Consider the following 25562-nt stretch of genomic DNA (forward strand, 5'->3'; position numbering starts at 1 on the left):
GCATTTTCCCTTTCGTTTCCCCCACCAGCGAGTTATAATATACTAGAAAAAGAGTGTTAGCCAGTAGTTCACAAACTTGTGGTCTTAGGACCCCAGTCTTAAAAATGATCAAGGAGGGGCGCCTGGGTGGCTCGGTCGGTTGGGCGTCCGACTTTGGCTCAGGTCACGATCTCGCGGTCTGTGAGTTCGAGCCCCGCGTCAGGCTCTGTGCTGACAGCTCAGAGCCTGGAGCCTGTTTCAGATTCTGTGTCTCCCTCTCTGTCTGCCCCTCCCCTGTTCATGCTCTGTCTCTGTCTCAAAAATAAATAAATGTTAAAAAAAAAAAAAAATGATCAAGGACACTGAAGAGTTCTTGCTAATGTGGACCATTTCTATCCATACTTACTGTATTAGAATTCAAAAGAGAAGTTTTGAAGTCTATTAATTCATTTTGTTGCAATATGCCATTTGGGTGAAATAGACAAAAAAAATATAGCCTCACACAGGTCTATACATTGCAAAGAGAAAGGAATACTTTACGAATTCAGGTGATCATCAGTATTCTTCTTTGATACTGTGTCAAAACTTGACAAAGGTTTGTTTCTTAAAAGTTAATAACAATGTCTGTGAATCTGAAACTGCGTGTGGCAGGCTCACTTTATTCATTTCTGAGAAAATGTTTGCCAAATACCCATGTCTCAGTACCACGGTTTGTCAGCCATTCTTTCAAGGGGAAAAATGGTGTCCCCTTAAAAAGGTAACAGACAAAACTAGCTAGTTCAGCTAGCAACTCAAAATACTGCATAAGTGCTTTTTCTCAAGATAACTGTCATGCTCTGGTATGCCTTGAAGGTAGTTTGTGTGTACTTCCTATTATATCAAACAGAATATAAGAAAGATGTACTCAAGGACTGATACGTAATCAAATCAGTAATTTTTGCTGTTTCATCATGGGCATTATTTTTTTATTTTTTTTAATGTTTATTTTTTTGAGAGACAGACAGAGCATGAGCAGGGGAGGGGCAGAGAGAGAGGGAGACAGAGAATCCAAAGCAGACTCCAGGCTCTGAGCTGTCAGCACGGAGCATGAGTTGGGGCTTGAGCTCTTGAGCTGTGAGATCATGACCCAAGCCAAAGTTGGATGCTTAACCAACTAAGCCACCCAGCCACCCCTCATCATGGGCATTCTTAAATGAAAATAGCCTTTTTTTTTTTTTTTTTACTGCAAGAGCATGACCATAAACAATACAGTGGCCTCGGTTGGTGTTAAACAATGCCGTAATTCACATCAGGACACCATTGGTTTCACCTCCATTACTTTTGTGCTGTCAGTGCTAATGTCTAAACAGTGGGAAAGTCAGGTAAAATCTGTTAGTGCTATTATGAAAGTACTATTGACCTTTGGGACTTCTAGGGGCCTGTACCATGCCTTGGGGACCCCTGGCATAAGAAATCAAAGGCTTTGCTGTGATTCTGGCCCTGGCCCTGAATAGATTAACACTGCCTAAGTTACAAATGTTAATGTCCTCACTGGGAGAATGAGGAAGAGTTACCTTCCTTACCTGCCCTATTCTTTTTTTCTTTTTTTGAGTGTTTATTTATTTTTGAGAACAGCACATGTGGCGGGGAGGGGGGGCGGTTGCAGAGAAAGAGGGAGGGAGAGAACCCCAAGCAGGCTCCACACTGTCAGCACGGAGCCTGATGCAGGGCTCGATCTCACAAACCATGATATCGTGACCTGAGCCGAAATTGAGAGTCGGAAGCTTGACTGAGCCACCCGAGGCGCCCCACCTGCCCTGTTCTTGTATGAGGATTATCACACCACACAGGTGAGAAACTTTGCAAGCTGCCGAGTCCTGGAGTCACACACAGTGGGCTATTACCGTATTAATAAGCTACATTAATATTAAAACCGCTGAGGCATTAATAGCCACTGCAGGAGACTTTATTTATGTATCTTTTCTTACTATAAAAAGAACACATGCCTAGTGGGGAAAATTGAGAATCCAAAGAGAAAATTGCTGTTTCTCTTTTATAGTCTCCCTTCCCAGAGATAACTGTCATTGATACTTGGGGTTTATCTTCCTAGTCCTCTTTCCTGCACCTCCTCTCCTCCAAATAGATGAAATCATATGTTCTAAGCAACTTGTATTTCACTAGATTTCTCTTAACGTTGGCGTTAGAGCATTTGCACTCTCCCTCATTGGGACGGATGACAGATTCAGAAGCTTGAGAGGGTGTGCATTCCCAAAGAACCCATCATCCTTGACAGTTCAGTCTTTGTTCCCGTGGAGTCTTGTCCCGCCCCAGTGCCAGGACATCTGCCTGATGGCAGCCCAGGTGCTACGGCAGGAGGAGGACCCGGGACTTACTGTCCGGTGGGACTCCCCAAGTACGTTCCAGAAGGTCGTTTTTCTTTTGCTTCCTGTGTGCTTTTGACACCTTAAAATGAAAACAAGTTCCATAAAAGGGTGACATCCATCAAGATAACATTGCCATTTGTATATTTTTTCTGATTAAAGTCCAGGTCACCCAAAACTACCGAGGGGGGGGTGGACCGATCCGAGAGGGAGGACAGATCTGTGGTTACCAGGGGTTAGAGAAGGGGTCAAGGGCATGACCGTAAAGGGGTAGCCTGAGGGAGTCCCTTTGTGTTGATGGAACAGTTCTCTGGCTGGGTGGTGGTGTGGTTGTGCTGACCTGTTCCTGTGGTAAAATGTCACAGAGCCATACACAGGCATACTAAAAAAAATGACTGTATGCAGAAGCCCAGGTATCAGTGACGGTTATCTCTGGGAAAGGAGAATATAAAAGAGAAACCACAATTTTCTCTTTGGATTCTCAATTTCCCCCCACCAGGCATCTGTAGACTTGTTGATAGTCTTATCCCAGTGTTGCTTCCCAGGTTTTGATAATGTCCTGTGTAAGCTGTTAACTTTGTAAGGTCTGTGTAAGTTGTTCACTTTGGGGGAAGCTCGTTGAGGGTACAGGGGCCCTCTCTGTACTGTTTTTGCAACTTAGGGCTGAGTCTGTGATTTTTTCCAAAATGGAAAGTTAAAGTATAAATCATCGAATTCTAGTCAGGGAAACAAAGTGGGGAAAAGCCTTGAATGATACAGCTACCGTTACATGAAAATTTCAATGTGAAACCAATGTGCAGAGCAAAACTCAAACCCTCTCTTCTCTGCCATGCCCTCAGATCTGTACTCCCACTTTCTTTGCCCCCACCCCCATCCCCCCCCCTTTTTTTTTTTACAGGTTTTCTAAACAAGTCTTTGTCCGTGTTTTCAGTTGCTCCCTCTAGTCAGAGTCCTTTTTGTGGTCACTGTTCCCAAAACATGAAGTGATGAGCTCTTTCCCCTCAGCAGGGAGTCTTTGTCGTGTGTGAATACGCCGAGGGAATGCTGCCTCTTAGTGGAGAGAAGCCAGTGCGATGTGGACAGGATGTATTTTGTTGATGTTTAAGATGTGTGAGGCCAGATTACAAGTGCCTGGGCTTTTATGCGAAGTACTTGTCATATAATCTGGTCCATAAGCATATGCTTAGTAGAGAGTAGCATTTAAAAAAATATATTAGAAATATTTCTTTAGATGACTTAACCAATCTCTCTGAATTCATCCTTCTTCCTGTTAAAGATGCTTTTGTAACCAAAGCCAGCTCCAGACATAACAAATCACTTGTTGTTTCTGGATTATAAACTATTTCAGGCTTCCATGCCTTTATACCTTCCGTTCCTTCTCCTTTTAATGTCATTTAGTAGTTAATGTAGATAGAGTAGATAAAGGCTTTCTTTACAATGCAGCTTCCTTGTTTAAAAAAAAAGGAAGAAAGGAAAGCAGGATGATCTTTTAGAGTTTTAGCTTTTTCTAAGTATTTTTTGTTATTCATCTGATTAAATACATAGAACCTAAATTATGTTCAATTTTTTCTTTTGCTTTTTCTTTTTTTTTTTTTTTTTTTTTAAAGTCATTGGAAAGAAAGACGTAAAAGCATTGCTTGCTAAATGGTGCCAGATCTGCTCTCTGGCCAGCAGCAGGCCACCGTTCCTGGTGGCTCAGTCGGTTAAGTGTCTGATTTCGTCTCAGGTCATGATCTCCTGGTTCATGAGTTCGAGCCCCTCGTCAGGTTCTGTGCTGACAGCTTGGAGCCCGGGACCTGTTTGGATTCTGTGTCTGCCTCTCTCTCTGTTCCTCCCCTGCTCACACTCTGTCTCTCAAAAATAAATAAAGATTAAAAAAGAAGAAGAAGAAGAAGTTAAGGAGTCAACAGTAAATTGCATCCATTTAATCACCAAGCCACCAAATGGGACGGGAAAGGAGTAACTGGTGGGTTGAAATAGATTCTCAGTGGGTAAGGTAAACTATTTGAACCGTACCCCAACCCCCCCAGTGCAGCAACAGTGTTAGGAAATATATGTAAATCCTCTTTTTAAAGGAGGTGCCCAGAAGGATTCTGGTCCAGCCAGGACTGTCCATGCCTTCTCTTCCCTGAGCCTCTGGACAGTTCTGTAACTTGCGAAAGATCCTCAGTCTCTCTTTTAACAGTTAGAGGACCGTTATTGCTTCAGAGCTGTTGAAGCACAAGAAAGATTTCTCCAGCTGCATAGCATTTCCCGTGTGCAATCTCTAACTACAGGGTATGTGGTCGAGTTAAGGATTTGTTTAGTGTTCAGTTTTTTTTCTTTTCTTCCCCCTCAACTGAGAATAGCTAAGAAATATACAGGTTGGACCTAGATTTATAGCTAATCAGTTATTTCTCAGGTTCTTTGAAATACTGAAAAACGTAGAGGGCGTGAGTTTGCTCAACAGTCCATTGGTAGCCCCTGGGTACCCTGGATTATAGAATACAACTTAACAACCTTCTTTGCAGAAGAGTCATCCATAATTGGAAGGTTTTAGCATTTCATCTGCCAGACATCCCCCCATGTCCTGACGGGCTTCCCTGGCAGTTACTATTGTGAGAGCTATCCATGTGGGTAAGAAGGAGATTTCCTTTTTCTCTTCCGTTGTAAAAGTTGTACATGTTTACTATAAAAATGTGAGAAATAGGGGACAAAATAAAATAAAGGTAATTCTACCCTTCTAACTCCTGTTAATACTAATAATATACCATGCCCTTTGAAACAATTTTATAGATTTGTACACGAGAAACTGATAAAATTCAGAAGTTTACAGATTCCAGAGTGGTGGTAGGGTGCATATGCCACATATTAGATAACATCCCTCCCACCAGCACCCCATGACTTTTCAGGCAGGTCCTAATAATTAAATGCAATCAGTCTGTTTTCTGCAGTGGAACCTGTGAATGTTTACATGAAGTAAGAAAAGACTCTGAAGGGTGCCACCTCAGTTCAGGTCAGAGCTTACGACCACCTGAATTCACGTTAGATCAGGTTTTGTTGCCAAATGACTTTAAAAAACAAAACAAAACAAAACAAAACAAAACAAAACAAAACAAACCTTGTTATTATACATATGCTTTGCAAACCTTATTTGAAGCCTGTTGGCTGTCTGGGACTATATAGATTAAATTGGAAAAATCACTTTAACAGGCTACATAGTATAAACCATAGTTGTATGGTTCATTCTATAATGTTCATTGTATAAACCATAGATTCCCTATATAAAAATTGAATTTTACATCCATCAGTGCAGGTGTACCTTGTCTTAAATACATCCAATATACGGAAGTCCTGTGGTATCCCCAGCCTGAATTTAAAAATGATTTATTTTTCTTTTGGCTTTTTTTTCTTTTAAGGATTAACATTAAAAAGAGTGTAAATAGGAAGTTCAAATAATGCATTTTTTTAAAAAAATATTTTTTTTAACGTTTATTTGTTTTTGAGACAGAGAGAGACAGAGCATGAACGGGGGAGGGTCAGAGAGAGGGAGACACAGAATCTGAAACAGGCTCCATCCAGGCTGTGAGCTGTTAGCACAGAGCCTGACGCAGGGCTCGAACTCATGGACCGCGAGATCATGACCTGAGCCGAAGTCGGCCACTCAACCGAGTGAGCCACCCAGGCGCCCCTCAAATAATGCATTTTTAATATTTATTTATTTTGAGAGAGAGTGCACGGATGAGAGTGGGGGGTGGGGAGAGAGAGAGAGAGAGAGAGGGAGGAGGGAGGGAATCCCAAGCAGACTCCACATTCATCATGGAGCCCAACTCAGGACTCCGTCTCACAACCACGATTATCACCACCTGAGCCAAAATCAAGAGTGGGCACTTAAGCGACTGAGCCACCCACATGCCCCTCAAATAATGCATTTTAAATAGGATTGAATTTTCATCTTGCGAATTTTGCATGCAGTGAATAACACTTTTCAAAATGTTTTAAATGTGTGTGTTTGTGGCTTGTGTGTTTGTGGCTGTCCAGTGTTACTCCACTTGAAACAGACTCACAAAACAGCTTCTTGATGCTAGCAGAGGCTTATGCATGAGAGTCGTGGTTCTGTGAGAGAGGAAGGAAGGAAAAGCAAGCAGCGTGGAGGAAGGAGAAAGAAACCAGTCACTTGTTGGAGGAGAAAGTTTCATTAGCAGTAAGAGAAGACTGGGCATGGAGGGGAAGGCTTCAGATTCACCCTGGAATGCTCGGGCCCCCTAATATTTGCTTATCAGTATCTCTCTTAAACAAAGCTAGAGCTGGTCTCACCCTCGGGGTCTTCAGATGGGAGTTTTCATTATTCTTATGGTTAAATTTTATTTATATAAATAATACTGGTAACAGTAGTGTATCCAACGAGCTGACTATATCCCAGACACCGTTTTAAGCACTCATGTGTTATACTAGCCAGAAGGGGCTAGAATGTGCAGCAGTCGTAAATTCACCCCCAGATCTCCGTGGCTTAACAGAGGGAGGGGTTCCTTCCTCCTCACATCCCATGTCTACCAGGGGGGTCTGCTCCACACGCTAAGTCATTCAGAGACCAAGGGCCCATCACTGCAGGGTTTGCTACGGCGGGGGAGAGGAGAGAGTACCACATGCAGGCTCGTCACCGCTTCCCCGGGTGTGTTAGTTCCCCACCTTAAACTGTGTTCTTAGCCCCACTGGCAGGGGACAGGAAATAGAAGGGAGCAAATAGAATATTTGGTGAGTGTTACCATTTCTGCCTCATTACTCTTGACATCAACCCTACCCGGTAGTAGCCATTATTATCTTTACTGAACGGTTGGGGAAACTGAGGCACAGGGTGCTGTGGTAGATATCATTCAAACCTGGGTGGTCTCCTCCAGACCCCCATGCTTTGAAGAACACTGGACTGCCTCTCAAGGTGTCAGGATCCTTTTACGGATATAAAGTAAAGCATACTTTTAATTCATTTAAGTAAAAAGGTTGATTTAAAGGACCGCAAGCACAAGAGTGGCAGAGACGGTACAAGGGTAAGGCACACACTGTCGGGAGGTAGCTAGCCTTGAGTCTGCATGATCTTGGTCCCAGAAGCCTCCAGAGCTCCTTTTCCAAGCCCAAATCTGGAGCCTGTTGTGAAAAGCAAATGCGGATGTTTTCCTTTGTTCAGAGAATTCTGCCAAAGTCAGCTTCACACGCACGCCTCTGACCTCTCCCCCTCTTCCTCGATTTCCCGTTCTCCGTGTCCGGCCTGACCTCTTATCTTACCTGGACTCTGTCATTCCTCTCCCTGCCTCACATTAAGTGTTCTCGGTTGAACTGGGTTTCGATTCCTCTGCAGAATGTCGCCCCCGAGTCTCTCCTCACCTCCGCTTCCTGTAGCCTCCCAATGAGGCAACCCGCTCCACACCCAGACTTTTGGGCAGGTACCACAGCCCAGCTAGGGCACCTTCCTCTGGGCCGATGTCAGCCAGCACCAGGGAACACGGATTTGTGAGGGGAGTGTGGCTGGGTTTCAGGCACCACTTGAAGAAGCCAGGTTGATGCTTTGAGCTCTATACACTCTGTGCAACCGGGTGCAGGGGCCGTGCCGGGCCCAGTGCATCTAACTCCCTCTTGTCTGGGAACACGAGTATCAGGGCCTGAGATGCCTTTTCCTACAAGTTTTCCCTGAAATACTAATCCCATGCTGCCCTCTTTTTTTATTTAAGTTTGTTCGCTTATTTATTTATTTATTTATTGAAAGAGGGAGAGAGAATGTGTGCGTGTGAGCAGGGAAGGGGCAGAGAGAGAGAGAGAGAGAGAGAGAGAATCCCAAGCACTGACAGCGTGGAGCCTGATGTGGGGCTCGATCTCACAATCTGTGAGATCATGACCTGAGCCGAAATCAAGAGTCAGACGGTTAACCCACTGAGTCACCCAGGCGCCCCCCATGCCGCCTTCTTTGACAAGAGTTCTGGATTGAAAAGCACTACATATTGCCCTTGGGGATTTACAGTGTACATTTGTATATTAAAGACTTGGAGACATCCTGTTATTAGAGACCTGACCAGTTCAGTGTTTTTTAAAACTTCCTTGATCACAAACATTCTTGTGTAAGAAACTTTGACTTCCCATGGAACCACCTTGAGACGTACCGATCGAGAGGTTTTCTGGATCAGGTGATCCATTTCATGTGTTGTTGTTTATTTGTTTTAATTTTATTCCACTTTATATCTGTTCTTCTAGAATTTATTTCTTATTTACATTTCAGTATGTAATTTCTGATTATTTAAGCTGGTGGCTTCTTTATACCTTGCTTCTTTAAGATTATACCCTTTGGTGCCTTTTGGTACCATTAGGTTTAACATGAAGAAACCCCTTGCTGATCCAGTCTTGAACTAGCAGCTTACATCTTCCACTAAATATGAACAGGCCCTTTTATTGACTGGTTGTCTAGCCGTGTCAAGCAATTGAAAGTTCAGAGAGCTGGCAGAGTGCATGACTTTGAAGTCAGATAAAACTGAGTTCACATTTCTGTTCCCTCGTTTCTCAAGCTGGGTCACTAGAGGCAGAATCATTTATTCATTCACTCCCTCATTTATTCACCCAGAAAGCAAGGACATCAAAAGAGGCTTCCCAGAAGAGACACCCTTGAACTAGGCCATAAATAATTAATAGATATTTATAAAACTATTCTCTTAGGCTTACAGATGCATGTTTCCTTAAACAGAAGCATTAAACAGCATTAAGCTTTGGTTGATACATTTGATATTTAGAGAGTCAGGTGAAAGTCTGTACTTCAGGTTTTTGTTTCTTCCCCCCCCCCGCCCCCCCCCAAGATCTTCTAAATTGTGGTCCTGACTTAGCTAGTATTTACTAAATGTCCATTCTGTTCCAGGCTCTGTGCTGAGCTTGACGATTACTTCTGTTCAACAGACTGCTTATACAGACTCTTTTAATAGTTTACACTAAAGTACTTCATTTTATTTTATTTTATTTTATTTATTTATTTATCTTAATGTTTTTATTTATTTTTGAGACAGAGAGAGACAGAGCATGAGCAGGGAAGGGGCAGAGAGAGAGGGAGACACAGAATCAGAAGCAGGCTCCAGGCTCTGAGCCATCAGCACAGAGCCCAGTGCAGGGCTCGAACTCACGGACTGTGAGATTATGACCTGAGCCGAAGTCAGACGCTCAACCGACTGAGCCACCCATGTGCCCCAAGCACTTCATTTTATAAGGAAGGATGGACATGGGGATGGTTCCAGATTTTTTAGACTTCCTGCTTTTTGCTGCCTGCAAGTAGAGAAAACTTTTTTTGGCATCATTTGGCATCACAGGCATAATATCCAAGATTTCTTTTTTCTGCAAGGGTGGCCTGGAACTATAGCAACCGGTGGTGAATATTACAGCCACCATTGAGGTAAATTATTTGAATTCTAACATTTTCAGTGAGGGTGGAGCAAAGTGAGTCTTAATTAAAGCACAAGATGTGGACCAAGCAGACAGAGTGGGGGAGTCCAGGCGAAGAGTGCACTGCTTCTCTGCTTTTCTACCAGTTAAATGAACACAGTGTCTATAGTAAGAAATCCCTGTGTCCTCCTGGTGTTGTACGTGGTGGGCCCCGAGTGCTTGCGCTTACTTATTTTGTTAAATTTTTTAATTTGTCAGGAAAGTGCTTAAAAGCGTGTTGTTGTCAAACATACAGTGTGTGATAAAGATGTTCAGTGAAGGCAAGGAAAATATAATTTGATGTCACCTACCGTAGGCTTTTGTTCTAGTTTAAACATAGCAAATTGTAGATGACGTGCGTGGAAATGAAATTACGGGTCTGAAAGTTGATCGTGAACCAGCCGATTAATCGTTTCAAGCACAGTAGAGAAATCGTTAGGGCCGAGATGTCTCTTCAAACCAAGGCCCAGCTGCCCAGGCCTTTCTTCCTTTTGCTTCCCCGTTTGTCTTGGGCTTACAAGTCGTAGCCTCTCCCCCTTTTGTTATAATTATCCTCAGATGAAGTCAGATGCTGCAGATTGTACAAAGAAAAAAAGCGTGCTTTCATTTTCATCCTTGATGTAGGAGATGATGTTAAATCTAACCCCTCATTTACTTAAATGGAATTAGACAAAACATAATTGCATTATTTTATGTTAAGGAATTCTCCTATTCCCAGATACTCCTACGCTTACCCATTTTTCTCTGTGAAACTTCCAGTAGAACTGTATTTTCTGCCAAATTCAGTCTTGTCGGTTCCTGAGGCCTGTAACGTCATGGTTTGATTTGGTTCCCCTTTTCCTTAGGTCTTCCCCAAGCCACCCAGAGCAGTCATTCCTGTGCTTTTTCTCCTGGTAATTATGGCTGAGACCCAGCTCTATTCTGTTTTCGTGGTAACTGTGCCTTGACGATTTCCATGTGTTGACTGCAGGTGTTCCTTCTCTAAAGCAACTTGGGTTCTCCTTCCCCTTTGACTTTGGACAGCTGCTGTTAGTGTAAAGCAGTTCGTGCCCCAACTGGACCTTGCACCCAACCCATCACGCCTAGAGAGCTGGTTTCAGCGTGGGCCATTGGGCCCCACCCGCAGAGTGTCTGGTTAATTAGGGTTGAGACTGGATTTCTAACAAGTTCTGGGTGATGCAAACACTATTGTTCCCAAGACCACACTTGGGAGACCACTAGGAAGGACGGTCACTCTGGACAGAGGTATAGAATTCCCTGATGTTACAGAGAAGCTGTCATTTTTCCTGCCAGATTCACTCCCTCATTATTTTTACTTCTATACCTGCCATCTGGTTTCTATGTTGTATTAATACGTCAAATAACAAGTTGAGTGAGAAATAAATTGCTGGTTGATTATATCGCCCTCTTGTGTTTCTGTGTCATATTTCTTTTTAATACTATTCTGAATAAAAAATACCAGTCCATTGCTGAAAACTTAGGAAATACAGGGGGGAAAACCCTGAAATAAAAGTCACTGATAACCTTACAATTCACTGTTTACAGGTTGAGATCTATCTATCTGTATCTTCTTTTTTTTAAATTTTCATTCTTTAACATGTATTTATTATTGAGAGACAGCATGAGCATGGGAGGGGCAGAGAGAGAGGGAGACACGGAACCCGAAGCAGACTCCTGGCTCCGAGCTGTTAGCACAGAGCCTGACGCAGGGCTCAAACTCACAAACCGTGAGATCATGACCTGAGCTGAAGTCCGTCACTCAACTGACTGAGCCACCCAGGTGCCCCTGTCTATCTGTATCTTCTAATCTCATTCCTATTTATAAATCTTTTCTTATATGTGTATTTATTGTCATAATTTTTTAACCACATTGGTTTCATACTATAGTGCTGTTTTATAACCTGATTTTTCACTTGTTTATACATTTTGAAAATGTTTTCCTGTTTTGGAAAGGAAGACTGTAGCCTCGGATCTTTGCTTACTTGGAAGCATACAGCCTTTTAAAACAGAACTACCATGGTTGAGATGGGATCAGGAGCCTAGACCCTCTTGGGGGTGGGGACAGGGCCACCTCCTGCCCAGGAGACAGCATGAGCATTTCCCTCTGGCTTTTCTCACCCGGGTCGTCTGGATTTCTTTCCGGTGTGTTTAGTCGTATCTCAGTATCTCATCTTAGGCTCTGAGAGTACTGTCCCTGGAAGGTATATTAGAGACCTTGTAGACCTCGTTTTATCAGTGGCAGAAATGAGAAGTGACTGGCCTGTACCCACACAGCCAGGTGGAAGCAGGTTCAGGTCTAGAACACTCTTCTTCTCCAGTTGTCAAAGCCAGGCAGCTGCTGGATGGAAGGTACCTTTGGTCCTTCACCCCCAACCACATAGTGGGAGCAGTTCTCATCTCCTGTGCCTCTCCTAAATCCGCCGTCACCTCCCCGACTTCTAATCTGGAAGTGCAGAGTGCTCCGGGAAGACCAAAACTCGTTCACATTCTGTAATACTCTGTAATATTCTGAGTCTCAGAATAACTTTTCTGGTGTGGAGAGGAATTCATTTGTTCAGCCATTTACTCAGTCAACACGTGTTTTATTTAAGGAATCTACACTCTGGTAGGGGTTGGATGTAACACAGTGGTGGGTGAAACAGCCATAGCTCCTGCCTTCAAGAAGCTTTGCTCTAGACACTAAAGAAACAGTCAGATGCTTGTCAAATGCATTGTTCTCTGAAAGTGAGCCTATTCTGCCTAGTTAAGACTCAGGGGAGACCAGAGAGGAGAGACCTATGTAGAAATGTGCTCAACACCTCACTGAGGAGGAGGCATGGAGCCTAGACTAGGAGGCTCTTTGCCAGGAGCCAACAGAAGACTGTTCCAGACTGATGGTAAAGCATGTATATGCTTGAGAGCTTGATGAATCAAGAACCAGAAGAAGGGCCGGCATGGTTGATGGGCGGGGGAAAGGGTAGAGGGGCTTCAGACAGGTTGCCAGGGCCAGACTTAAATTGTGAGGTTGGATTTGAATCCAGTCCATGGGAAGCCATTGATGGGTTTCACGCAGGAGAGTGATATGATAATCATTTTAAAAGATCACTGGAAAAACAGGACTCAGGAAATGAGGATGGCCTTTGGAGTCAGTAAAAACCTTAATTAAGACTCTGACCATCCGCTTAGTCACTGTTTGACCTTAGGCAAGTTACTTGACCTCTCTGAGCCTGTTTCCTCAATTGGGTGAGGCTAAGATACATCTTACTGAGTTGTTGTGAGCAATAACTTTAGGTAACATACGTTAAACACAGTACCATCTGTCATTTTAATAACTCTAATTCAGGCTGATTTGCCTGGATTAGAGCATGGTGTATAATGGGATGCACTACTTTACAGTTTGTAGAGACTCCCTTGCGGGATGAGGCAGGGAAACAAGAAGCTTGGAGGGAATGTGGTGCAACATGAAGGACGTTCGGGAGTCCTGCCAACCTCCGTCCCAGCCTCAAAAGACCTATTCCAGTATCCAAAATGCCATCATTGTATTTTTTCCACCACTGCGGCTGAGCTGTTCAAGTGTGAGACAGTAAACCTAGTTACGTTTTATTAAGAGTCTGTGTTGTGCAGCGTTTTGCATGCATAGCACCCGGTGTCTACACGGCAACACCCTCAGCACCGTATGGAGGCAGCCTTATCATTGCCACTGTAAGGAACGAGACTGCATCTCTAAGAGGTTGAATGACTAAATCTCTAAATCTCTGAAAGGTTGAATGACTTGTCCAAGCACACGCTTGGCTAAGTGTGTGCCGCCTGTTGATCGTGTGAGTGCTGGGCACTCCAGCAGCTGTGAAGTGTAAGCTGTTACAAATGCCTGAGCAGTGGGTGAGGTGGGAACATTAAGTCTCATCTGCGTGGGAATTGTAAGTGCCCTCAAAGCAGTATTCTTTGTTTCCCCTTAAAGCATATGCAACCGAATACAATAAAGCTTAGTTTAGTAGGTCGGTAATGGCTGATAATAATAGTCTGTATGTGTATGCAGTATATTATAATCTTTGAAACATTCTGATAATCGGGGGCGCCTGGGTGGCTCAGTCGGTTGGGTGTCTGACTCTTGATTTCGGTTCAGGTCATGATCTCATGGCCCTGGGATCTGTCTGTCTGTCTGTCTGTCTCTCTCGCTCTCTCCCTCCCAGTCTGTCTCTCTCTCTCTCTCTCTCTCTCTCTCTCTCTCAATAAATAACTTTTTTAAAAGCACATTATGATAACCTACAAGAAGATAATGCTGTAAATAGTTCACTGACTTGGGAGTTAGCCCTGGCTTGTGGTTTGGCCCGTCCACTTGGCTGAGTGTGTTTGAACACGTTAATACCACCTTGAGGGCTCTTGGGAGCAGCCAGCGGAGCAGCCGGATAAAGCAGGCAGCCCCGTGGCCTGCTACCCAGTGGGAGCTCTGCTACCCATCAGGCATCCGTTGTCCCTGATCCTGTAGCACCAGACTTGGCTAGTGGAGGAAGGTGCCAGGACACCCATTTTAAAATCAGAAAACCGAGTCGGTCAGGTTAACGGTTTGCCCAAAGTCCCCAGGCCAATAGTAATGAGTGGCCACATTCTGGCCTTCTCAGCTCCTGCTGAGAACTCTTTCCAGTGTATCTTAACACCCTGGAAACTGACTGACCACAACCGGGCACCGCCATGAAGGTGCATAAGTACGCCATGAAGGAGTTAACACACTAAACTGAATATCTAATTTATTCCAGGGAATCGAAGACTTAACTGCTGGGAGCTGGCTCATTATTTTAATTGGATTTTCCAATGTGTTGAGCAAGTCAGCAGATTTGCATTAGCCTTACTTTCTGTCTGTAGAGGGGAAGGAGAGAGAACCGGTGGGCAGTAAGGTAGGAACGTCAGGATTAACGCAGGATGACAAAGCAAGCAAATTATGTCCCCGTTCATTGATACGGTGCCGTGTACATGTGGGGGCCGTGGGGGCAGGGCACCACGTGTAGAGCCGTGCTCCGCTCCCACTGCGACGCTGCTGAGTCACTGTCCCCCACACCTGTGCTCCAGCAGGGTGGCACAGCCCCCCGGGTCGCAGGCCCCCAGGCGAGCCAGAAACCACAGTGCAGCGTGGCCACCGGCAGCTGCCTGCTGGCTCCAGCTTTGGGACCTGGTCAGTTAGTGGACAAAACAGATGAGATGCTTCCCCCTTAATTAAGAGGCATACCTTCTAGAGAAGAAAGACAGGTGATGACTCATAAAGAATGAGATCATGTCGTTTTGTGGTAAAACTCTAAAGGGGTTTAGAGAAAAATCAGAGCAGATACAAAGAGGAAAGCCGTCCCGAAGTCCTCTCTAACGGGAGCTGTTTGTCTCATGTCTGGTAGCGTCTGAGCTAGTTGTAAGGAATAGGTGGTTATTGTGATCAAAACCAGTATTAATTACAGTCTGTTTGCTTAAACAAATCACTTTTGCATAATGAAAGGATAGACGTCAGCCTCCTCCTGTCTTTATTCCAGGTTTCTCGTTGGGCTTGATATACGTATATACTGGCAGAGGAAATTTCCACTTTGTGAGGAAGCAGTTTGTTTGGAAAGCAGACACATTTACCGCACCCAAACACCACTCCTGAAATGCTTTCTAATGTGTTTGCTTAATAAAATAGAAAAAGAGGTGCTCTTAAAAACATATCCTTCATCGTCCTGTTATCTTGGCTTGTGTAAAGAACTTACGTTAATTCAACTTTATCATTAAAGGAAAGGAAATAGGTTGGAAGTTGAGTAAATGGAAATGGAATCAATAGAATTTTAGTAAAATTAATGGGAAATAATAGATTTGAAAGGCTTTCAAAAAATCCACTGAGGATAATGAAGGTGATACAGGAAGTCTTTCTACTCGTTTTTTTTACATTGGCCTCCTCGTGGTTGCCCTGGAGGTGCTTTTGTATTCGTTTGCAAGCTTTGCTTAGGCTGTGAGAAGGATTCCTGAAAGAACTGGAAAGTGAAAAAGCAGGAAAGTCACAGAACCCTACAACTGTGAGGTCATGTAATCCATCGCTGTCACAGTACCTTCCAGTGTCGGAGAAAATAGGCCTTCTCTTCATTGAGATCTGCAGCAAAGGAAATTTTGGCCTCTTGATAAATATTTCTCAAAAGTTTCCTTTTCTCGAGAGTAGTCTGTTTTCTCTTTGACATCTCTCTGCATCTTCATAATGACAGAGTTGCTGTTTGCTCTTTCCTTAAAACCATTGCCTGTGCCAGTTCTTGCAAATTAACCGACTTTTTCCTGGGAAGTAAGGTGGGGAAAGATTTTTTTCCTGGGGCCTTTTGCTAGGCTCATCCTGGGAAGATTCTGAATTCATAAATACACAATGTTTGGCCTTCTCGGTTTCTTATCAGCCCCCAAGAGTATGTGTGTGGATAACCACAAAGAAATTCTTAATTCTTGGGGTTTTCCATCAGTGCCACTGCAGCCCCCCCTCCCACCCCCCCCCCAACCCCAACGACAGCACTGAAAGGTTACAGTGTGTGTCTGTTGTGTGGTCAGTACATGGCTTTTGAGGGACTTTTCCTTCCGCGCAACCCCCACATTCAGTACTAACCACAGTTTCATAATTTTTTCATTCTTATTTTGTAATGTAGCCCTCAGACCAAAATGGCATAACAATTTTTTTTTCCTGCTTCATTTCACAAAGGATTTGAGGCATTGGTGAAAAGCCTGATTCTAGGACGAAGTTAAAAATGGTTTATAATCACTGTCATTTCATTGTTTGTTTAGAATATTTTAAAGTTTTATGTATTTAAGCAATCTCTACATCCCATCTGGGGCTAGAAGTTACAACCCCAGGTCCAGAGTTGTGTGCTCCCCAACCGAGCCAGCCAGGCGCCCCTGTTCTTTTTATACAGAACTTTGTATGCTGTGAATGCTGTTTATACTTTGCTTTTGTCATGTAACAATTTATCTTGGAGCCGTTTCCAGAGTTACACATAAAGAACTTTCTCAGTTTTATGGCTACGGTTTAGAACTTCCGTAGTTTATTTATCTCATCCCTTATTGACAAGTCCTAAGCTTCCCGTCAGAATAAATCCTGTAGAGAGGAACCTTGTGCTCACATGATTCTCTATTTCCTGTATTCTACAAGTATTTATTGAGCACCTACTCTGTGCCAGGCGGTGTTCTAAATTGTGGAAATAGGGCCGTGAACATGCAGACCCTACCCTTAGAGAGTTTGCATTCAAACTGAGGGTACAGCAAACAAATGAGGAAACAGATAAATGCATGGTGAGGGATGGTGAATGTTTTGAAGAAGATTAAGGATTTCTACGAATCGAGGAGAGGTAGGCACTGGCCTGGCGAGTGGAGGGCTGGTTGGCCCCTGCCTCGCTTACCACCATCCACACAAACCTCCGAGGCCCGCAGGAGAGCAGGATGCAGGAGGCTTATGTTTCAGGAAGGAGCTTCATCTGTGGCTGAGAGTGAGTCCTGTTCATCTTTATTTTCCCCATCTCATACCCACAGCCGGTGTTTTTCAATGTTATTATTACCTGAAAACGGCACCACCCCATCCCAAGGAGTCTTTTTAAAGATATTTGTGGGGGGGGGGGCACCTGGGTGGCTCACAATTTTGGCTCAGGTCATGATCTCACAGTTTGTGGGTTTGAGCCCTGCATTGGGCTCTGCATTGACAGTGCAGAGCCTACTTGGGATTCTCTCTCCCTCTCTCTCTGTCCCTCCCCTACAAGTAGCTAAATAAACACTTAGAAAGAGAGAAAGAGAAAGCAAGGAAGGGAGGGAAGGAGGGAGGAAGTTAGAAAGTTTAAACTAAACTTTGAAGTTTTAATGCCACAGATATACTCTATATCAAGTTTATATACTCTGGCCCTTTGGAAAGCCACAGCCATTGTAATAGCTAAGATGTTTTTCACCCCACTCCCCAGGAACCAATGCCCTTGACCTTACAGAACACAGACTCCGAATCCGTGGCTCTCTCAGCGTTGGCACCTGCCGGCCAGGCTATCTCTCTGTGGGTGGGGGAGCAGGGGGTAGCGAGATTGCACAGATAGAATCGTCTCGGTATTTGGAATCTCTTTGTCTTTGAAAGAAGAGAGAGTTGGTTGTTTTTGATCCAAGCCCTCTGGTGATGTGCCCTGGACAACTTCTCTTGCGTGGAAACTGGAAGCCGGGAGGCAGAGGTGGAATGGTGAGCCACAGGGAGCCCAGGGTGAGAGCGGTAGGCAGGAGTTGGCAGAAGGTGTCCGTCTGTTCCGTGTGGCCTTATTCTTTAAAAAAAAATTTTTTTTTTAATGTTTATTCATTTTTGAGAGAGAGAGACAGAGCGTGAGCGTCAGAGGGGCAGAGAGAGAGGGAGACACAGAATGTGAAGCAGGCTCCAGGCTCTGAGCTGTCAGCACAGAGCCCGACGCAGGGGCTGGAACTCACAAGCCGTGAGATCATGACCAGAGCTGAAGTCGGATGCTCAACCGACTGAGCCACCCAGGCGCCCCACATTGCCTTACTCTTATTTCTTCTCTAACGTCCCTTTGGATTTTGAAAACAGATATGTATTCAGCACTTGCTGAGTGTGTGGGAGCAAGCTAGCACTGTGAGGTGTATTAACCCTTTCACTGCAGCTGTCTGCGGCAGGTTGTAGCGTCCCCCAGTTATCTAGGGGGCGCCCAGGGTCCCGCACCAAGCCTGCAGGTGTCCACGTGGGTCCTTCTCGCTCCGCTCTCTCCCTCCGCCTCTGTACGGCACTTGTAATACCGCGATGTGGCAGAGTGGGTTTGCATATGGCGACCACCTCTGTCCCTGGGGTGTGAGCTCGCTCGAGGCAGGAACAGTGTTTTATTCACCTTCACCTGGCCAGCCGCTAGCATGGTGGGTGTCACAGAACAAGGACATGGTAAGTGATTGATGGAAGGGTGACTGGCTGGCTGCAGTGACAAATGAGAACACTCTTGCACGGGAGTAAAATTATTTCCTGAGTGAGAGAGCCCACAGACCTCGCCGGCTATGACCTGGTTCGGCAGGTCCCTGTAGTGTTGGTTCCACACGACTAGACCCGGTTTCCCCACAGTGCTACGGGTCCGTGTCATTCACTGTTCCCGGTCCTTGTTCGGCACACTCTTTCCCTGCTTGCCTGTCCCTCCCTTGGTTTCCCTGCCCCGCTGTCTCCAGCTGGGTGCCAGCTCCGTCTCCCTCTCCTCTGTAGACCCCTTTTTGTTCCAACTTAAAATCAAGGAGACTCAGGCCACTGCCTCAGAACAGTAAGAAACCCGCACTTGTATCTTGTCTTTCTAATGGATCAGGGCACAGAGAGGACACAGTGAGTGGGACAGTCGTGGTCCCTGCCCTCACTGAGCTTACGTTCTGGTGGGGGACAGAGTGCACATATAAACATACTGGGTAATTTCACATAGTGAGAAATACCAAAGAAGCGTACGAAAAGGAGTAATAGAAGCCAGTTGTGTGGCTCCCACCTGCTGTGGGGGGTGGGGGGGGCTGGTCTTGCCGCCTAACCTCGGGGCGGTGCACAGGGTCAGCAAGATGGTGCGTGAAAGCCCTTACGCAGAGTCTGGTGTGTGCAAAGTGTCCAGTCCACAGTAGCTGATTTTGTTATTCTGCACGCACTTCCTTTTTTAACCGTCTTCCGTGTTTGCTTTACTTTCCAGCTCCAGGGTCTGAGCCACAATGTGATCTTCACCTTGGACTCCTTGTTGAAAGGAGACCTAAAGGGAGTCAAAGGAGTAAGTGTTCAGAAATTTGATTTTCACTTTAACTGGAAAGGATTGATTTTTCCCCCCTCTTTAAAGATCATAGCGTTACTTGCATTTGAAGGGCACTCTGAACATTTCTAGCATAAAAACTACTTGGAAAATGATCATTGGAAAAGATGTGCCGCTTCACACAGTGTTATTGACTGAGGAATAAGATGAGGCCCTTTCCGGATTATCGGTGAGAGCCCACGGGGCTGCGGGGAGTCTGTGCTGAGCCTTGGCCGCGCCACCAGCCACCCCGCGGGCATTGCAGCAAAGGCCGCCCTTCCCGCTCACTCAGGCTCCTCGTCTACGACACACGCTGTGACATGCGCGAGAGTGTGTCCGGTTTCACGCATCCTTTATAGGAAAGCATTTTCGCTGCCATGTTATTTCTGCACCGTTTACTTGCCTTTGAGCAAAAGTGAATCCAGTCTCAAGTTCGTTTTCTCTTTCCTAAGGATCTCAAGAAGCCGTTTGACAAAGCTTGGAAAGACTATGAGACAAAGTTGTAAGTCATTTTTTTTTGTTTGTTTTTTATAGTTGTTCATTTCTTAAGAAAAAGTTAACTAGGGGCGCCTGGGTGGCGCAGTCGGTTAAGCGTCTGACTTCAGCCAGGTCATGATCTCGCGGTCCGTGAGTTCGAGGCCCGCGTCGGGCTCTGGGCTGATGGCTCGGAGCCTGGAGCCTGTTTCCGATTCTGTGTCTCCCTCTCTCTCTGCCCCTCCCCCGTTCATGCTCTGTCTCTCTCTGTCCCAAAAATAAATAAAAAACGTTGAAAAAAAAATTAAAAAAAAAAAAGAAAAGAAAAAGTTAACTAGAAGGACAGAGCTCTTACCTGATCTCTTTTGGACAAAAACTCGTTGAGTACCTCCTTGTGGAGGCTAAGAGCCCAGGTGTGCTGACCTGACTGGAGGTGTTTATGACTCCTCCTCCTCGTCATAGGAGGACGGAGGTGTGCTGTTAACTCCCAAAAATTTGTGAGCCCGTGGCTGCTGACGCTGACTATCAAGTTGTCCATCTGACCGTTGCAACTTTTCTCTAATTACAGCTAGCATATAACTGTAGGCTGTTTACATTCCTGCATAGCAATTAGGAAATGATAAAAATTCATAGCTAGCGTTTGTGACCTCCTTCTGCCCGCCGGGGCCTGTGCGGCGTGTTCTACCTGCGTGACCGCCACACCGTGACCTCACCGTCTGGTTGTGGATTGGGGAACTGAAGCCTGGAGAGACTGAAGGGATTACAGGAGGTCATGGAGCTGGGCGGTGCCATGCTGCCTTCCCCAGGGTCTGTGTGGCCCCTGAGCCTGAGCAACACGTCACGGGCACGGCGGGCCCGCCTGGCAGGTTGTTGCAGGGACTGTGGAAATAATGCACACGAAATGCATGGTGTGGGCCTGGCTCACCTTCCTGCCGTACGAGTCAGACCACCTTCCCTCGTTATTGCTACTCGAAGACATTTGTATTACCGGGAGGTGTGGTGGGAGGAGAAGTATATTTAAAAGCACTTAATAAAAAAGGTTGGCTGCAAACTTGGATAGCTGTCACCATGAGAGAATAAAAGCATTTCTGTAGACAGCAGTAACAGCAGAATGAAAACACCAACAAAAGAAAAACAAATTCAGGGTTAAATTTGGTTTTTGCCAGACTACTTCTACAAATGCTTATGTAATAAACGCACTGTTGGAGACTTGCTGCCTTAGGAATACTTTAACGCATTGATGGTTATAAATGCAGCTGTGAACAGAAGGGCTCTTAAAATGGTCAGTGATGGAGTGAACAGTGTAGGCCATCCTGTCTTTCTGTATTAAAAAAGATCATCAGTGCTCACTCTTGTGCGCTAAGTGCTGCCCTGCCCAGAGGCAACTTCACGCCCCAGGCTTGGAATAGAACTAAGTACATACAAAAGGGGCCGGAGTCCACAGAAGGGAGAAAAAAAACAAAACAAAACACCTTTGCTCTACACTTGTGGAATAGATCTCTTTTGTAGGACATGGAAATAAAACAAGGTACAGTATGTGCTTTGTCAGCTGAAATACTACCAGTGTTGGGTAGTGGAACTGTATTTTTGGTATTTTATAAAAATACAGTTGGCACAAGACCTGGTGGTCAGTATTATGAATGTCCTGGAGCAGAAACCATTCTAGGAAGATCTAGGTGCCCTTCATGGCGCTTTGCTCAACTGTATTCAGACTTGTCTGGTTGCTCACTAGTCTGTATTGTCCTCTGGCATCTGACCCCGGTGAGTGCAGTGACCATACCGTCCTCGCGTTTGGTGTTAATCTCCCAGTGCCTACCCCTAGCAGTACCTTGGGCACATAGCTCGTGCATAGGGAATAGTTGCTGCAGGAATGAAAGAATTATCCAGATCTGGAAATGTGTGTCAGGATTCATCATTTAAATGGGTCCTGATTTTAGGATTTCACCAAAAGATTGTTGTTTTATTTTTCTTTTTTAATAAACCTCTGTCAGGGCACCTGGGTGGCTCAGTTGGTTGAGCGTCCGACATCGGCTCAGGTCGTGATCTCGCAGTTTACAAGTTCGAGCCCCGCATCGGGCTCTGTGCTGACAGCTTGGAGCCTGGAGCCTGCTTCGGATTCTGTGTCTCCCTCTCTCGCTGCCCCTCCCCTGACTCACACTCTGTCTCTCTCTCCCTCTCAAAAATAAATAAACATTAAGAAATAAATTAATAAAAATAAATAAGTAAAATAAACCTCTATCAACAAATGATTTTCCTAAGATATGTTTCTTCCTCACCATGTGTAGTGGTATAAGAAGAAAAAAAACCCCAAATGTTTGATTATTTGATGTGATAGGGCTCATTTGATTATGAATTATAGAAAACAAAACAACATACAAAAAAAAAAGAAGTTAATTTATTAGCTTTGATAACCAGGAGGCTGGGCTGTGGTCTTCCATTTAGAACCCGGGAGGCAGTGAGGCATAATAGTTTAGACCACACACTGGGGAGTCAGAGACCATGGGAGAATCTCAGTGGTGCCCCTTACCAGCTTTGTGACTTTGAGCCAAGATACTTAACTTTCATGATCCTCACCTGTAAAGCCATAGAAGCGTTAACCACTTCTCAAGGCTTCTGTGAAGACAAGATAACATAATATGTTGAAGTAATTGCCTGTTGACAGACATACAGTTGGCCAGTCAGTTGTTTCTAGCAAGTTTTTTAAACCATCAAATAATACTTGGTCAAAATAACACCCATACATAAAAGAAAGCATTAAATAGTGCTTGCAACGGTTAAGACGGACTCTGCATAGAATAGAAACTCCAATAATAATGGCTTCGACAAGAGTCTATCCGAGTAAAGCGTCTAGGGCAGACCAGGCACCATTCACAGCATTTCTGTGTCACAGCACTGTAAGAATGTCCGTGCTGCCTTCCCAAGTCTGTGCTGCACCTGATAATGAGGATTCTTTTCCTAACGAGGAATGGGAGGAGGGGATCTTACATAATCAACGGACGTGCTTTCGTGGAAAGACACAGCGGTCCTCAGCCCCACCCCTCCTGTCCTCTGAGTCCCTCTCCTGTTCCCTGGCTGGTTTGTCTCTGTTCCTCTGTGTTCTCTTGCTGTTTCCTCCTGGTGCACCTGCTGTGCAGCCACAGCAGATGAGGGCTCAGCTCCCTCGCACAACCACCCCCCGTGGCTTTCCCACCCCCATCCCTGTTCATCCAGTGTGGTTAATACAACAGTTTATGGATAAACCAGTTGTCAGTGTGAACAACTTCTGTAAATATTCAGTGCCCATCAAATGGTGTTATAATGGACTTTCCATTCTCATCGTACCATTTTCTGCTTTTCCTTAGTGAAATAATTGCCTCATTTCATTTGCCTCCTACTGCTGGAAACGTTTGTGATCTTTTGTTATCTGTTAGAACTGATGTCCAACACCTATGAATGTTTCTGTTTAAAACAAAATAATAGTGTTTCTGTTTAGAACATACACTATGTATGTTGTAGCAACGATTATAGATCTGTTATCGTTAGGTTCTCTGGCAGTCCCGTCTGTTCTGTCCTGGAGATTCCCTCCAGAGCCCTTTTGCTCAGCAGCACAGCTGTCCTCCTGGGCTGCCCCTTCATGGTAGCTCTCCTCCTTCCTCCTTCCTGGCATGGGCCCATATTTGGCTGGCACACCACTTCCACTCGTTTCCAGGGAACGGCTCTCAAGGAGGGAAAATTTTCAGATTTTTCCATGTCCAGAAATATCTTCATTCTGCATCACACAGAATGAGAGTTGGGCTGAATATAAATCCTCTCATTTTATAATCATATTTGCTCCCATTTCTTTGTGTGGGGTTTGGGGAAGGGGTTCATTTATTTCCAGTTAGAAAATGTGAAAGTCTTTTTTTTTTTTTTTTTTAATGTTCTACGAAGTTTCTTCATTGACCTTCTCTTTGCAGTTTTTAGCTCTGTAGTTCCTAAAATGTTCCTTATCATTCCTCCCATCTGGTTTCTTTTCTGTTTATTCTCCTAAAAGGCTTTGCCATATAATGTTGGATTCTCTAGGTTGTTCTTATAATTTTTCTCTCTTTTCTGTTCTATTTGTCTATGTTCTGGTTTAGATTATTTTCAACCTTTTATTCTCACTGTTTCAGTCGACTTTTTTAAGCATTTTTTTTCAAGTTTTTAAAGTTTTTAAAGAGCATGAGTGGGGGAGGGGCAGAGAGGCGGAGACACAGAATCCGAGGCAGGCTCCAGGCTCTGAGCTGTCAGCACAGAGCCCGACGTGGGGCTTGAACTCATGGACCGTGAGATCATGACCTGAGCTGAAGTCGGATGCCACCCAGGCATCCCACAGTCATCTTTTTTTTTTTAATGTTTTATTTATTTTTGAGAGAGAGAGAGAGAGCAGGTGATGGGGCAGAAAGAGAGACAGAGGATCCAAAGCAGGCTCTGACCCAAAGTGGGCTCTGCACTGACCGCAGATGCGGGGCTCGAACTCACAAACTATGAGATCATGACCTGAGCCCAAGTCTGACACTTAGCCAGCTGAGCCATCCAGGCACCCCTCAGTTGACTTTCTTAATTTGGCTATCATATTTTAAATTTCCAAAGCCCTTTTTCTCAGTTCATTGGGAGTTTTTGGTGGCCTTTGTATAGTTTCTTCTTCTTGTTTCATAGATACACTATTTTACCTTTCTGAGGATTTGATTATATTTGATAAAGTAGTTTCTCTCTTACTGCCCCTGGTTCTCTCACCACCACCTACCCACTCCCTGACTTGTTATTTTGAACCCCTGCTTTCATTTTGGAGCCTTTCCTCAGTTACCTTATCATCTTTCACCACCCATTCATATTTCAGAGTAAAGCACCCAAAGTTGATAGAAGGCTCCTGTACATCAACAGGGCTTGTCAAGAATGCAGTGAGCTGCCTCCTTGGGTTTTAGGTGTTAGGATGTCAAGACAGCTTTTTTTTTCAGGAGTCTTCTAAATGTCAATATCCAGAACTGTGTCTTCTGGTACCATTCAGTTCCCTGAGCCCCGTGTCTAGTGATGTATATGATGGCAATCTGGAAGCAACAAAGGCCAGAGAGGGATTCCAAATTGTAGATTAGGATCTCTCCCATCCTTATTTTGTACAGGCCACTGCCAGATGATGGAATGATTAAAGTGTGTTATGGGGATATGGAAATGGCCCAGGTTTAGAAGAATATTGGAAATTACCTTTGACTACTTTTTGTGCATGCCCACTATGCGCTTTGATTGTCCTGAAATAATTCTCAGACTCTTAATCTGTTGGCAATCAGGATACACCTGAGGTCTCCAACTTTCTGATACTTTTTCATCGATGAGTAAAGTACTTTACCCGAGAAAAAAATCAACTGTCAGAATTTTTTCATGCAGACCAAAATGTGAGAGAATGTATAAGAATTCATCCATGTGTAAGATCAGACTTAAAAGGCAAGGTTTCCTAGGTGAAAATTTATACGATGTGTGTTCTCTTTGAATGTTACTTTCCATCAACGTTACCGACTTAAGAGTTCCTGCTGCTTAACCTTTAGTAAGAAACAATCAGTGACTCTTGTTAAAGGGAAGACAAAAAGGAAAGACA

The 25562-nt window shown here is 44.6% G+C and overlaps 1 protein-coding gene across 4 annotated transcripts in view; it reads left to right on the forward strand.

Moving 5' to 3' along the window:
• The window catches only part of ASAP1 (ArfGAP with SH3 domain, ankyrin repeat and PH domain 1), a 348090-nt gene that overhangs the window by 228198 nt on the left and 94330 nt on the right, over positions 1-25562 (forward strand). For all 4 annotated transcript variants that reach the window (XM_086695637.1, XM_086695635.1, XM_086695638.1 and 1 more), the window contains exons 6-7: positions 19409-19483; positions 19954-20003. In XM_086695637.1, the coding sequence (XP_086551763.1) occupies positions 19409-19483; positions 19954-20003 (125 nt within the window). The remainder of the gene's footprint in view (positions 1-19408; positions 19484-19953; positions 20004-25562) is intronic.

The sequence above is a fragment of the Puma concolor genome, chromosome F2 (genome assembly GCF_028749965.1).
Source record: "Puma concolor isolate L17-30 chromosome F2, mPumCon1.1.hap2, whole genome shotgun sequence".
In the NCBI taxonomy this organism is placed as follows: Eukaryota; Metazoa; Chordata; class Mammalia; order Carnivora; family Felidae; genus Puma; species Puma concolor.